This window comes from Tasmannia lanceolata, unplaced genomic scaffold, assembly GCF_043159265.1.
Source record: "Tasmannia lanceolata isolate RefF3 unplaced genomic scaffold, GAP_Taslan_0.1 ptg000023l, whole genome shotgun sequence".
NCBI classification, from domain to species: Eukaryota; Viridiplantae; Streptophyta; class Magnoliopsida; order Canellales; family Winteraceae; genus Tasmannia; species Tasmannia lanceolata.
Window position 1 is genome coordinate 3,364,619 of NW_027518700.1, and position 14,416 is coordinate 3,379,034.

The window sequence follows — 14,416 nt, forward strand, 5'->3', positions numbered from 1 at the left end:
TAGATATGTCTCAAAGAAGAAGCCAAAAAAAAAAAAAATCTCCTATTTTTGTCATTCTGTTTTGTTCGTATGGATTTCTGTAAGTTTAGTGAATTCTAACGCATTGTAGGTATTGCATCTGAGTAGATCAAGGTCTTATACGTTATGTTCATTCGGATCTCTGTAAGTTTAGTGCATTCTAATGCAATGTCGTTGTTGCGTTCGAGTAGATCAAGGCATCAGTGTTAAAATGTAAAATGTGTTAGATCAAGGTAGACCAAGGCATCAGTGTTAGATCAAGGCATCAGTGTTAGCATTTCGTGATTTATAATGTATTTGAAAAATGTTTTTTTTTTTAATAATTCTGTTGTGTTCATTCGGATCTATGTAAGTTTAGGGAATTCTAATTCAATGTCGTTATCAAGGCGTCAGTGTTAGAATTTCAAGCTTTATAATGAACTTGAAAAATGATTCTAAAAAAATAACTCCTTTTTTTCATCATTCGGATATCTGTAAGTTTAGTGAATTCTTATGCAATCTCGTTATTGTGTTTGAGACTCTGAGTAGATCAAGGCCTCTCAGTGTTAGAATTTCGTGCTTTATAATTTACTTGAAAATTGATTCTCAAAAATAAAATAAAAAAAAACTCATTTTTTCATCATTCTGTTATGTTCATTTGGATCTCTGTAAGTTTAGTGAATTCTAATGCAGTGTCGTTATTGCGTTTGAGTAGATCAAGGGATCAGTGTTAGAATTTTGTACTTTATAATGTACTTGAAAATTGATTCTGAAAAAAAAATCATTTTTGCATCATTCTGTTATGTTTATTTATTTCTCTGTAAGTTTAGTGAATTTCAATGCAGTGTCGTTACTGTGTTTGAGTAGACCTTAGTGTTGGAATTTCATTTTTTATAATGTACTTGGAAAATGATTGCAGCTGATGGTTTACGCGCTGACAAATTCTTTGAGCCGGATTCTAAAGGACAATTTAGGGCACCTTTTCTCAGAAATATTATGAAAACAAAGGGTCGTTGGGGAGTATCTCATGCTCGTCCTCCGACTGAATCGAGGCCTGGTCATGTTGCTATAATTGCTGGTTTCTATGAAGATCCTAGTGCAGTTACAAAAGGTGAGATTTGAATCATGAATTTATTTCTATTTCTGGTTTTCAGCATCTTCTTGTCAGATAGCCTCTTGTAAGGAATTGATTATTCTGCTCTTAATTTGTAAAAAAAAAAAAACGAAAAAAAAACCCTAGGCCCTTGTTACAGCATTCCATGGCCTACACAGCCTGGTTGATTAATTCGTAAATCAGGACACAGCTGATAAAACCGAAAAATAGACTCAACATCACTATTTATTATTCAGTCAATCAAAAAAGGGCGACAAAGAAATCGAATGCAAATTGTCATCCAACTAGTACAGTTGGCTTTTACAATGTGCAGATGTTCTTACCACGAGTGCTTGTTTGGATTGACTGGGTAAAACTCCCAGAAAAATTCATATAAATACTGCATTAGTAGTCAAGAATCAAGATACATCTTTCTGCATCGCAACCCAAAAATTATGTGAACATTGAACAAATATGGAGAAGTTTATTGGATGGCATAGGATTGGAGGCTTTAGTTTCTCAATCATATATTGATGAATTTGAATGACATATTTACAACCCACCTCCCCCCCCCCCCCCCCCACACCAAAAAAAAAAAAAAAAAAGAAAAAAAAAAGGGAAAAAAAGGGCAATCTGGAAGGGATATTAGAATTGGGTCGTCTGTCCTGTATTATTGATTTTTATGATTTTGTTGGTGATATAAAATTGAAGAGGACTTGGTTTGAGGGGACGACCTTAAAAGTTGACTCCTAAAAGCCCATGACCATCTGCTTCTCTATCAACAAAGCGAGGCATTTTATTTTCAAAGTGAACTGAGGATTGCATTAAGTTGTTACCATCTCCCCTTTCTGATTCGTGCCGCTGGAAAGTGAAAGTTGGCTTTATTTTTTGGAGAGCAGTTGGGTGCGTGCTAAGAGGAATATAAGATGAAACAAAACATTACTTTAACAGTTCCTAGTACCATAAATGGAGTTGGCCAACCATCAATGAGGGTCACCATCTTGTACCCAGATGGTGGAAGTAAGGATGATAGAACCTTACCCTCACTTGCTATATTAGTAGTTTACTTGGTGAGACATCGGGAGGTGACATGAAAAATGGGTTGACCAGTGCCATATGCATATCGAGAAGCCTTGAAAGTTGAAACCACTGATATACTTTCCAGAGTGTCCAGGAGTTTCTATATTGGTTAGACTAATATATTCCATGAATCACTTAAGCTGTGGAGGTCATCACTACATTTGGATATTTCTTGCTATAAGCATCTTTGAAATTCATGAATTCTGTTATTCTGCTGTCTTCTTCTTTACATGTCTGCAGTCTACTTGAGTTTGCTTTTAGCATGAAGTGACCATTCCATCTCTGAAAGATGTGCATAGTCAATGCTGGAAATTAATGTTTTAGAACTGCATTATTCTTTTCTTAATATTTTTGCTGTCTGGTTGTTGCTTGCTGCTGAGTCCATTGAACTCTTAACATGATTTTCAATGTCATATAGCCACTAAGGACACCTCATTTCATTGGCAGGATGGAAAGCTAATCCTGTGGAATTTGATTCAGTTTTCAATCGCAGCCGGCATACATTTGCTTTTGGTAGTCCAGATATCATTCCTATCTTCTGCAGTGCTTTACCTCACAGCAGCTGGAGTACATATCCACACGAATTTGAAGACTTCGCAACTGGTATGGTTACACACTCTCAAACACAGTATCTTTGATGCATATCTATAGAAATGATTCATCTATATCTTTGGAGTGAAATCACATTAACATCTGTTACCTGTTTGTGAAGTCTAAAATATTCAGTCATTAATATCTTTCACAAATCACATTCTACTTTCTTCTAGTTCTATGTTATGCACTCATTTTTTCCCCATTTATTCTAGTTATTTCATCAGTATGTAGTGCATGTATTTTCAAAAATTTAGTTTATAGTATATAGTATATCATGAATTTTTCCTTAAGGATTCATTTACCCGACTCCAACTAGTTTGGGACAAAGGCTTTGTTGAGTTGAGTTGAGTGTATAGTATATACATGAGATTTTGTTTTCTTTATTGTGGTTAGAGTTTGGAAACTATTCTCATTTACTTCATTTGGGGATAGAAGGAGGAGAAGAAGAACAACAAGCGAGGGAGATGAATTTTGTGGAGCTTGAAGTCCAACCCCGTGACAAGTTTTATTTTTATCTATTGACTTAAAAGGAATTACATCTAATGCTACCAAGCCATTCATGATGGGCCGGGTCCTATCTTAATAAACACTCCCCCTCATCTTGAAGGCTAGAACATAGATACCATCCATGCTTAGCTGGGAATACTTACTTTCAAATTGACAGTGCGCTAGTGTCTTCGTGAATATATCTGCTAACTGATCTTTGGACCTCACATAGGGAGTAGATATCAATTTGCTAGTGAGCTTTTCGCGGACAAATCGACAATCTACTTCAATATTGTTAGTCCTCTCATTCAATTGCTAGCAAACCAAGCATGAGGAGAATTTTTCAACCCCGTAAATGTGTTTTGTTAACTTAAAAACCTCATCGGACGTCCCCTTAAGCAATATGCCCTGGAGGCTCAATAGAAACTTCCTCTTGCAAGGCACCATGAAGAATGCATTCTTAACATCTAGCTGCCAGAATGACCAATCTTTATTGGATTGAATGGGGATAATTTCTCTGACTGAATCTATCTTTGAAATGGGTGAAAGCTCTCCAAGTAGTCAATACTAAAGGTTTGTATATAATCTTTGGAAACCAATCGTACCATATACTAACACGTCTTCATCATCTTGAAAACATCAAATCACAACTTTCCCATAAGTATCTTCAACCAAATCAACTCCCATTTTGTGTGAGCCGTTGCTCAATACTTGGCTTCTGCACTGAATCATACAACCACATTCCGGTTCTTTCCACAGAATTTCCTTCAACAAAGATACAATAGCCTATTGTTGAACATCTATGATATGACAATTCAACCCAGTTTGCATCTGAGCAAAATTTCACTTTTAAGTGATTATTTTTCTTGAAAATGATTCCTTTGCCTGCTGCACCTTTTAACTATCTCAAAATGTGTTGAACTGCTTCATAAAGATAGAAAACCGGACTATGCATGAACTGAATTACAACACTTACATGAGAACCTAAGTTAGGGCATGTAATCGTTGAATCATCCACAAGGTTACGAACGATACCAACCAGGATCCTCATACAAATCTCGCTTATCATAGTTTCACATTAGGATCCATATGAGTATCAATTGGCTTTATCCATTAAATAACTATATCTGAGACCTGTCTTCATACAAATACCGAGTGATCCATATGACTTTGATCAAAACCTCACTTGGTAATAATGTAATCTAACATATAAAACCAAGCATGAGAAGAATTTTTCAACCCTGTAAATGTGTTTTCTTAACTTAAAAACCTCATGGGACGTCCCCTTAAGCAATATGCCCTGGAGGCTCAATATAAACTTCCTCTTGCAAGGCACCATCAAGAATGCATTCTTAACATCTAGCTGCCAGAATGACCAATCTTTATTGGACGCTGTTAATCTACATGAGAGGAGAGAAGAGAGAGTGGAGAAGAGAATACGTGAAGAATAACGGAGAACAGAAGTTGCGCCCAATACTTGCGCACTCTATTCCCGACTTCAATATCTATTTTGTGTATATTACATAATGACCATTATGCCCTTAATAAGTGAATACATTTAATACTCCTCCTCAAGTTGGACTGTAAATATCGAACATTCCGAGCTTGTTACAAGAATCTTTCAATTTTGTACACCCTAATGGTTTGGTAAACATATCTGCAAGCTGATCTGCAAATCGAGTAAACATTGTGCAAATCTCACCACTCTGAATCCGGTAACGAATGAAGTGACAATCTACCTCAATATGCTTGGTTCGCTCATGGAATACTGGATTCGTCGCAATATGAATTGTAGCCCTATTATCACAACTTTGCTGGAGATGTCGATTCGAACCCAATCTTTGATAAGAAGGAGCGAAGCCAGATTAGCTCTCCACTCGTATAGGACATAGCTCTATACTCAGCCTCTGCACTCGATTTGGAAACAACATCTTGCTTTTTACTTCTCCATGACACCAAATTACCTCCGACAAACGTGCAATATCCAGTAGTTGATCTTCTGTCTGCATGAGATGCCGCCCAATCTGCATCACTGAATCCCTCTACTTTTTCATGTCCATATTTTCTAAAGCACAAGCCTTTACCTGGAGTACCCTTCAAATATTTGATGATCTGAATAACAGCCGTCCAGTGGGAAGTACGTGGAGAACTCATAAATCGACTAAACATACCCACTGCAAATGCTATGTCTGGACGGGTGACAGTCAAGTAGATTAGTTTTCCAACCAATTTTCTGTATCGACCATGATCATTCATTAGTTCCCCTTGATCAGGAAGAAGTTTGACATTTGGGTCCATAGGGGTAGCAGCAGGTTTCACCCCCATTGAGCTAGTCTCCTCTAAGATGTCTAACACATACTTTCTTTGTGACAAAGAAAGGCCATGACAAGAGCATGCTACCTCAATACCAAGAAAATATCTGAGCTGACCCAGATCTTTAGTGGAAAATTCACCTTGGAGAAAGAACTTCAGATTTTGTATGCCAGATTTGTCATCTCCGGTAATTACAATGTCATCGACATATACTATCAGAAGGATATATCCAGCAGCAGACTTGTGACTAAAAACAGAATGATCGATGACACATTGCTTCAACCCAAAACGTAAAACCGTAGCACTAAATTGTCCAAACCAAGCCCTGGGTGATTGCTTCAGACCATAAATCGCCTTCTGAAGACGGCATACTGATGAGCACATCTCCTCCTGAGCAACATACCCAGGAAGTTGCTCCATATAAACTTCCCCAGAAAGATCACCGTGGAGGAAGGCATTCTTTACATCAAGTTGATACAGGGGCCAGCCACGATTAACAGCTAGAGAGATCAATACCCGTACTGAAGGAATTTTTGCGACGGCAGAAAAGGTCTTCTGATAGTCTACGCCAAATGTTTGAGTATACCCTTCAGCAACAAGACGAGCTTTGAGACGCTCTACTGTCCCATCTGGAAGATACTCTATGGCAAAGACCCAACGACAGCAAACAGGTCGTGCTCCAGAAGGGAGAGGAACCAACTGCCACGTTTTATTTGAGTGAAGTGCAGCCATCTCTGCATCCATGGCAGCTCGCCAACCAGGATGATGTAGAGCATCTATAACTTTCTTAGGCAAACTAATTGAAGACATGCTAGAAACAAATGAACGAAAGGATGGTAAAAGATGCTCATACGAAACAAACTTTGAAATGGGATGTGCAACAGTACGAGAACGAGTACGACTAGCAATGGGTGAATCTAGAGTAGAACAAATACCTGAAGGAGGACAATCTGACCGTGGAAGAGGATCAGCTGGCTGAGATGGTGCCTCATTCGTAGCAGTGAGGGGTGTCTCATTCGTAGGAAGAACAACTTGTCTAGATCCCCGAGTATAAGTTTGCAGTTTAGAAGCAGTAGTTTTCCCAGTAGGACTAGGTGCGGGTCAGGAACAACTGTAGAGATAGGTAGAGGAGGCAGAGGAGAACCCATCACGATAGGAACTGGCATACTGGGTACATCAACAGATAAAGGAGGAGAAGAATTAGTTCTCATACGGTTGATCCTCAAAAAACGTGACATCGGCAGAGACAAATGTCTTCTGAAGGCGAGGACTATAACACTTATAACCTTTCTGAGTACGAGGGTAACCCAGAAAGATACATTTCTCCGCCCGAGGCTCTAACTTGTCAAGATCAGGAGACATTCTGAACAAAACACGTACAAACAAAGACACGCGGCACTAAGGGAAACGGATCACCTAAAGGATACAGGACGGAAAGCGGTGTTTTCCCAGATAAAACAGAAGAAGGAAGACGATTCCCTAGGTAGCATGCTGTAAGAGCTGCATCTCCCCAATGAATCTTAGGAACTTTCATTTGAAACATAATGGTGCGAGTCATATCAAGTAGGTAGCGAATTTTCCTTTCAGTAACACCATTCTGTTGCGACGTATATGCACATGACGACTGATGAATGATACCACGAGATGCAAGAAAATCATGAAATCCATTATCCACAGAGAAATATTCCTTAGCGTTGTCAGTGCGTAAACAATTAATGGAACATTTAAACTGGTTAACCACTTCAAAATAAAAAATTACGAAAAGCATTAAAGACTTGAGATCGATCTTTAAGTAAAAACAACTAAGTAGCACGAGAATAATCATCAACAAATATGATAAAATATTTAAAGCCATTTAAGGAAGTAGTTCTCGACGGACCCCAAACATCAGAATGTATAAGTTCAAAAGGACGAGACACTCGACTATTAACTCGAGAAGGGAAGGACACACGATGGTGTTTTCTCAACTCACAAGACTCGCAATGAAAAAACAGAATAGAAGTTGAAACAAAAGAAGTTTTCCTAAGCATGTCAGCAGGTGGATGTCCCAAACGACAATGCCACTGGTAGGCATCAACTGAAGTACGAAGTGCAACACTAGCTCCGCCATTGTCAAGGTAATAGAGGCCATCAATCTCATGGCCCAAGCCAATCCTCGTCCCAGTCTTCATGTCCTGAAAAACACAATAGGAAGAAAAAAAAAGGAAACAAAACAATTTAGAGATTTTGTTAATTGGCTATCAGATAACAAGTTAACAGGAAAAGATGGGACATAAAGAACATAAGATAATTGAAGACCCGTTGAGGTGGAGACTACACCCATCCCAGAGACAGGGGATGTAGTTCCCTCAGCTAAAGTAACAGTACGAGGGCCCATAGAAGGAAATGACTGGAAGGAAGAGAGAATGTTAGGAGTATCAGTCATATGGTGGGATGCTCCTGAATCAATGAGCCATGACCTAGAAGAAGTACCAGAGAGAAAACATGAGGGGCTACCTTTATGTGCAAACGTGGCAGCAGGCTGCTTCCCTTTGTCCCGGAGGCGCACAAGTTCATCATATTCTGCACAAAGGGACTACCATGGTGTCATGAGTAACAGATGGAGCAGCAGAGGAGGCCAGACTATCAGAAGAAGCAACATAAGCACTCGCAGGTCTGTAGGGATGAAGCTCGGGATGTAAATCGTTGCAATACTCAACACTATGCCATCCATACAACAATGAGTGCAATAACGGGACCCACGTGCGCGGCCTCCACCATCTCGCACTCCCTTTAACGCACGGCCACGACCAAGACCATGGCCAAAACGTCCGCCACCACGACCACGATCAGACCCAGCATAGGTCACATGAGCAAACCCATCAACCATAGGGTCACTATGTGGAACCACTCTCATACGCTGAACCCGAGAGAAGACATCAACAAGGGTGGGAATCAAACCAGAACTAACTATCTGCTGTCGGAGCTGGAGATAGTCAGGCCCTAATGAATCCAGAAACCGAACAACACGTAACTCCTCCTAACGCTTTTTAAGAACGTCATGATCAACTATAAAGGGCAACAATAAATCAAGCTCCTGACATAGCGCAAGGTAATCACTATAGTGGGCTCCTACCGGCTTGTCTCCTCACTGAAAACTAAACCACTCTGAAAAGTGATCACAGATACAAGTCAGATTATCAGCCCCAGAATACATCGTAGACGTCTGCTCCCAAATTTCTTTCGAGGTGGGCGCTATAGAAAACTTATTTTCTGACGTCCAAGTAGATAAGTGTAGACAACCATCTTCCACGGGGGATAATTTGTCCCATCCAATTTATGGAATTCATCTGAAGAGGAGGTTCGACATGTGAATAACTAGACTGGGCATTGTACGACAAAGAACGGACCTCAACAACTTTGATATCAGCAGTTGGCTGAGATACTTGCTCCACAGATTCCATAATAAAGCCACAAAAAAAAAACTAATAACACCACTAAACAACAAGACCAAGAAGAACCTTCAACAAGTCACTCAACTGCCTACTCAATAACCACACTAGCATAAAAAATAATCACAAAGAGCCTCCAACACATCAACCAACTACAAAGGTGGTCACCAATAAATAAGCACCACAACACCCCCTACAATAATCAACAAAGAGGCTACAACTCATGTAGCAAACCATCCACAAGTGAATCCCCATAACTGCGCCAATAACAACCACCAAGAAGGCCGCCAACCAACACCACATCCAACAGATCCACCAAAAAAGTCTGCCAACAATAAGGTCAACCCCCACAAAGTCTATCACCACAAGAATACCCACAACAATGGGATTACAATCCATGAACTATATCGTCCATCAACCAATCCACCAACATACTGCCACGAAAACTTCAACATCCGGTTCCAGGACAAAAACGAATGCACAAACACCACTCAACATATATAAAAGCAAGAAGGGACAACTACGCAATGTCCTGGAACCATTCACCGAGTAAACGTGCAAGAAGAAACTAGTTTAGATCATAAAGAGGAGTCAATTAGGGACTGATTTGAACTAGGGCATGAGTTAGAAATATGATTTGATCACAAATCTAGGGTGTAGAGAATGCGAGTAGGTAAGGCAAGGGATTCGTGGGGTCTGTGAGTGAAAATAAAGGGAAGAAAAGGATTTGGAAGGGTGCGGCACTGGTATTAGATGGGAGGGTTGAGCAAAAACTAGGGTTAGGGCAGTAGGCAAGCAAAAAATTAGGGTTAGGGTTAGGGTCTGGTTGAGTTGGGTTGGGCGGTTGGGTTGGGGTTGGTATAAGGAGGGTTTTGATGGAGGATGGGAGGTAACAAGGGTTAGGGTTAGGGTTTAATCAGAAAACGCAAAAGTTGGCTGTTTAGGGTAAAAAAAAAAAGGAGAAAAGAAGTGAGAAAAGGAAGAAGGAGAAGGGTTGGTACCTTTATGGATGAAGGATCTCTTGCTCTGATACCATGTTAATCTACATGAGAGAAGAGAGAAGAGAGAGTGGGGAAGGGAATACATGAAGAGCAAGGGAGAACAGAAGTTGCGCCCAATACTTGCGCACTCTATTCCCGACTTCAATATCTATTTAGTGTATATTACATAATGACCGTTATGCCCTTAATAAGTGAATACATTTAATAGACGCAATGGGGATAATTTCTCTCACTGAATCTATCTTTGCAATGGGTGAAAGGTCTCTAAGTAGTCAATACCAAAGGTTTGTATATAATCTTTGGAAACCTATCGTACCATATAGTAAAAACTTAGCAGGATAAGTCCAACGACAGCCAATCATATGTTTCACTGCAGTTAATTCATGTATGTACAGCCAGTATAAGTCCAACGACAGTCCAAGGAATTTACACTTGGGGGGGGGTGTGCAGACTAATTTACACTTGCCTTGATTGGTCATTGGGGGAGCCATGGCCACTAAACTAACTAGCATGCATGTACAGCCATGTAGCATAAAAGGGATTTTGCAAGTCCTTTGGGGGGTGGGGGGGGGGGGGGGGGGGGGGCATGGCCCCCCCATGATATATGTGCCTCCGCCCCTGCTTAGTTCTGAGTGGTCATCTGAAGTAGCATTAGTGTCAAAGGAATCACTAGGTAATGATGGTTGTGAAAGAATAGATCCAAGTTCAAGTATATTATTTTCAGAACTTATGCATCCAAGTTCAAGAATCTATAAGCAGTTGTGCATCCAATTAAACAAATAAAACAGAGAATGAGACGCTAATCCATAGGTTCAAATTTGCTTACCTATAAAAAAAATGCATAAGTAAATTTATTTAAAAATATGATCTAACCTTCCAAGAAAATCATGAGGTATAACAAAACAATATTTACCTTTTTTTCTTTTAACATATATGTAACTAGACAACTTTGTTTCCATTTGTGAAAATTTAGACTGAAAATTTCAGCGAATGCTATGGTATCTACCTTAGCACTTTGTGTGCTTAACCCTTTCAGTATGTGCTTAACTCTTTCAGTATCTACCATATACCTTAGCACTTTGTGTGCTTTTGCTGATACTCTTTTGATATTTCCATGTTTAATTTTTCTAAAACCAAACTAAAATGATGAGAAATTTGAAGGAGTCCAAAACCAAATCTTCTAGTGCTGCATAGCAACATGGGGGGGGGGGGGGGGGGGCATTGGGGGAGTGATCCAAACCATTCATTTGGAAGGCCCCCTCATGGATGGGGGGTCTACCAAAAATCAGCTCCATTGAATCACCATAGGGTGTCCATTTGTGGGGCCAAAAATGGACAGATACTGTTTGTCCACAAATCTGTCCATTTTTGGCCCCACAAATGGACACCCTAAGGTGATCCAATGGAGCTGATTTTTGGTGGACACCCTATCCATGAAAGGGCCCATCAAATGAATGCTTTGGATCCCATAAAAAATGTGGCCCCACCCTGTTTCTGTGCTCGAGCTTAGAAACCATTTCCTCTCTCTATCTCTCTCTCTCTACACACACACACACAGAGATCCCATAAAAAATGTGGGCGCACCCTGTTTCTGTGCTCGAGCGCATAAACCATTTCCTAGATAAAGTTTCTCAAGTTTATTTCATAGCTCTTTGTCAGTACTATGGGGACTATTTCTGTTTTTCCTATATGTTGTTAACTTGTTAAGCGAAGAAAGTTGATGGTAAGTTTTCAATTGGTTCTTCTGTTTGTTCATTACTTGTTTTTATTATTATTATTGCATACTTCTAATTTGGAAGGGAACAGAAGTATTGCTCAGTTAAAATTTGTGGATTATTTTTTCATGTCGATTATTTTGCATGTCTTCTTCTACTTCTTTTGATTCGGGAATCCTCTGATGAATGTGACACACAGTACCCTGTATCTAGAAATATCTTTTGGTTAGATTTGGGTTATCCTGAATAGATTTATAATGTCTAAAGTAGTTCTATATGTTTCTGCCTAACTAGTTCTCTTGAGTTTCATATACACTTCTTGTTCCGTGCGTCTTGTTGCATCTTTACTGCCCTTTACACATGTAAAAGGTTTTATACTTCTCTAATAGTTTTTTTGAATAAGGAAAATTGAAGCTCGTGTATATCACAATCTTGAAAATTCTCAGTTTTAACATATATACACGGTTTGATATATTTTTCTTGGAATTTACCATGCAGAATTCACCAGTGCATCTGTAATTAGTTTTCTGGTCATGAGATCTTTTATCTTTCTGCATGCTATCTTATCTCTTCTTCTTTGCCGTCATAGATGGCTACCGCCTACCGCTATTTCAGTTTGTGGATGATTTTTGAAACTTGAATTTTGTTACCCACTTTCTGCCTCCTATGAATTAGAGATAACCGCCAATGTTCTAGTTTTGTAAACTACTGCTGAACCACTAAATATGGATAGATCATAGACAGTAAATGCTACAATTTTATTTTTTTTAGTTTTCTAGTGCTCTAGTTCTAACTTATGTTTAATATTTTACGGATTGAAGAGTTTTAATGCAGATGCATCCTTTCTGGACCAGTGGTCCTTTGATCAATTTCACAGCCTTCTGAATAGGTCTGGTGATGATCCTAAATTGAAGCAGTTGCTTCTACAAGATAATCTGGTCATCTTTTTGCATTTACTCGGCTGTGACACGAATGGTCATGCGCATCGGCCTTATTCATCAATCTATCTCAACAATGTCAAGGTTGTTGATCGTATTGCCGAAAGTGTATATAATCTTGTTGAAGGGTATTTCAAGGACAATCAGACGGCTTATGTTTTTACGGCCGACCACGGAATGAGTGACAAAGGTTTGAAACATTTTGGCACCCTTTCTGAGTTCATGGCACTTTTACTTCCATGTATTCTTTTTATTCTGTAATTAAATATGCAGCTTTCATTGCCTGTGCTCTTTTCTAATCCTTATGTTGTAAAAGCACTGCAAAGCCTCAAATTATGAAACCCAATGCAATGACCCCCTGCAAATTACACCACTTATTTTTTTTTTAGATTTTTCTATTCAAGCTTAAATTTTGAGAAGTCCAAATCTACTTTCCATATATTGATATGTGGTCGACGCCCACCTCCCCCCAAACTGTACTTGCAAGTTTCCCTGCAAAAAGCTCTACGCCTACTCTTAGAAAGAGCACTATTCTTCTTTAGTTAGGTAGTTCTCCCCTCTCTCAGAGACCGTAAGACCCCGGTGGAATTGAAGGCCCTAAAGACAACAGGGGACCGTTTCTCGCCCAGCCCTACCTACTTCAGTGAAGCTGGAACCGAAAAAGACCTGGTTCCACACACATGAGACACGCAGAAGGTATGGGACGACCAGTTCACTATGGAAAGCGAATTCGATCCTATAGTCGTCTTCTTTGTTCGATCAGTGCGCAGTGGAAAGGGATGCTAGTCGGCTCGGCGAAGTTGTAGGCCCCAATAGATCAGATCAAGAGTGATTCCTCACCTATCCTGTCAGGGGCCCTATTAGTAAGGCGAACGCTCGAGTATAGATTCCCTATGCTTATGTGAACGGCCGGGGTTGGCCGGCCCGTAGATCTAAAAGGATCCACCCATAGGCCTGACCGGAAATCTTGTCTATACTCTTGTGGCTAAGTTTTCCTCAGGAAGACCCTCTCTCAAATCGATCCACGCACACATTAACAGCTCTTGGGGTCTTGCTAAGCCAGCCATTGTTGGCCTTCTAGATGTCAGACGCATCATGATCCATATAGCTTCTCATGAAGATCTTGTAAAAGCCTTAACACTTCTGCTGCAATTTTGCAAATTAAACTCAGGCTTTATAAGTACGTCGAAATCTACTTTGCCACTGAAAACAGAATGATTTTCCACCACGTTATTCCGTGTCCTTGGTCATGGTTGTTAAATGGGAGTGTGTAAGAGGTTGCTCCTATTTTTAGTGGCAAAGTGATCCAGAATTAACCTTGTCCAAGACGGAAATATTCATCTTTGCCAAGGAACTTCCCTGCATCCTTATCGAGTCATCTATTTTGAATCTGTAGGGAGTTAAACACTCAGCTATTCGTGAATCAAAAACTCATCTAGCATATTATCTAAGGGCTAATTAATGCTTTGTAAAATGTACTCAGGTTTGACACTCGATGGAATTATTACATAGACTACTGAGTTCCAAACGAACAAATAAAATAGAAGAGACATAGTCCCTCAACATCTAAATGGAAACAACAGTAACTTCTGAAACCTTGAAATTCTTAAATTGATCAACTATCTGATTACCACGTTTTTTTGTTTCCATGCTCACTGATTCTTTAAATGTTACAAATTATGCATCTGATGGTGCACATAAACAAAAGCATGCCTCTTACTACAATCGTTTTATTTTACCTTGTGCTATAAACTACCAATGTATTCCA

The 14,416-nt window shown here is 39.6% G+C and overlaps 1 protein-coding gene across 1 annotated transcript in view; it reads left to right on the top strand.

The window, feature by feature from the left end:
- LOC143856506 (sulfatase and phosphatidylinositolglycan class N domain-containing protein) overlaps window positions 1-14,416 on the top strand; it is a 39,090-nt gene that overhangs the window by 8,647 nt on the left and 16,027 nt on the right. Inside the window, exons 8-10 of the mRNA XM_077366745.1 lie at window positions 917-1,108; window positions 2,618-2,773; window positions 12,545-12,838. Coding sequence (XP_077222860.1) covers window positions 917-1,108; window positions 2,618-2,773; window positions 12,545-12,838 — 642 coding nt within the window. The remainder of the gene's footprint in view (window positions 1-916; window positions 1,109-2,617; window positions 2,774-12,544; window positions 12,839-14,416) is intronic.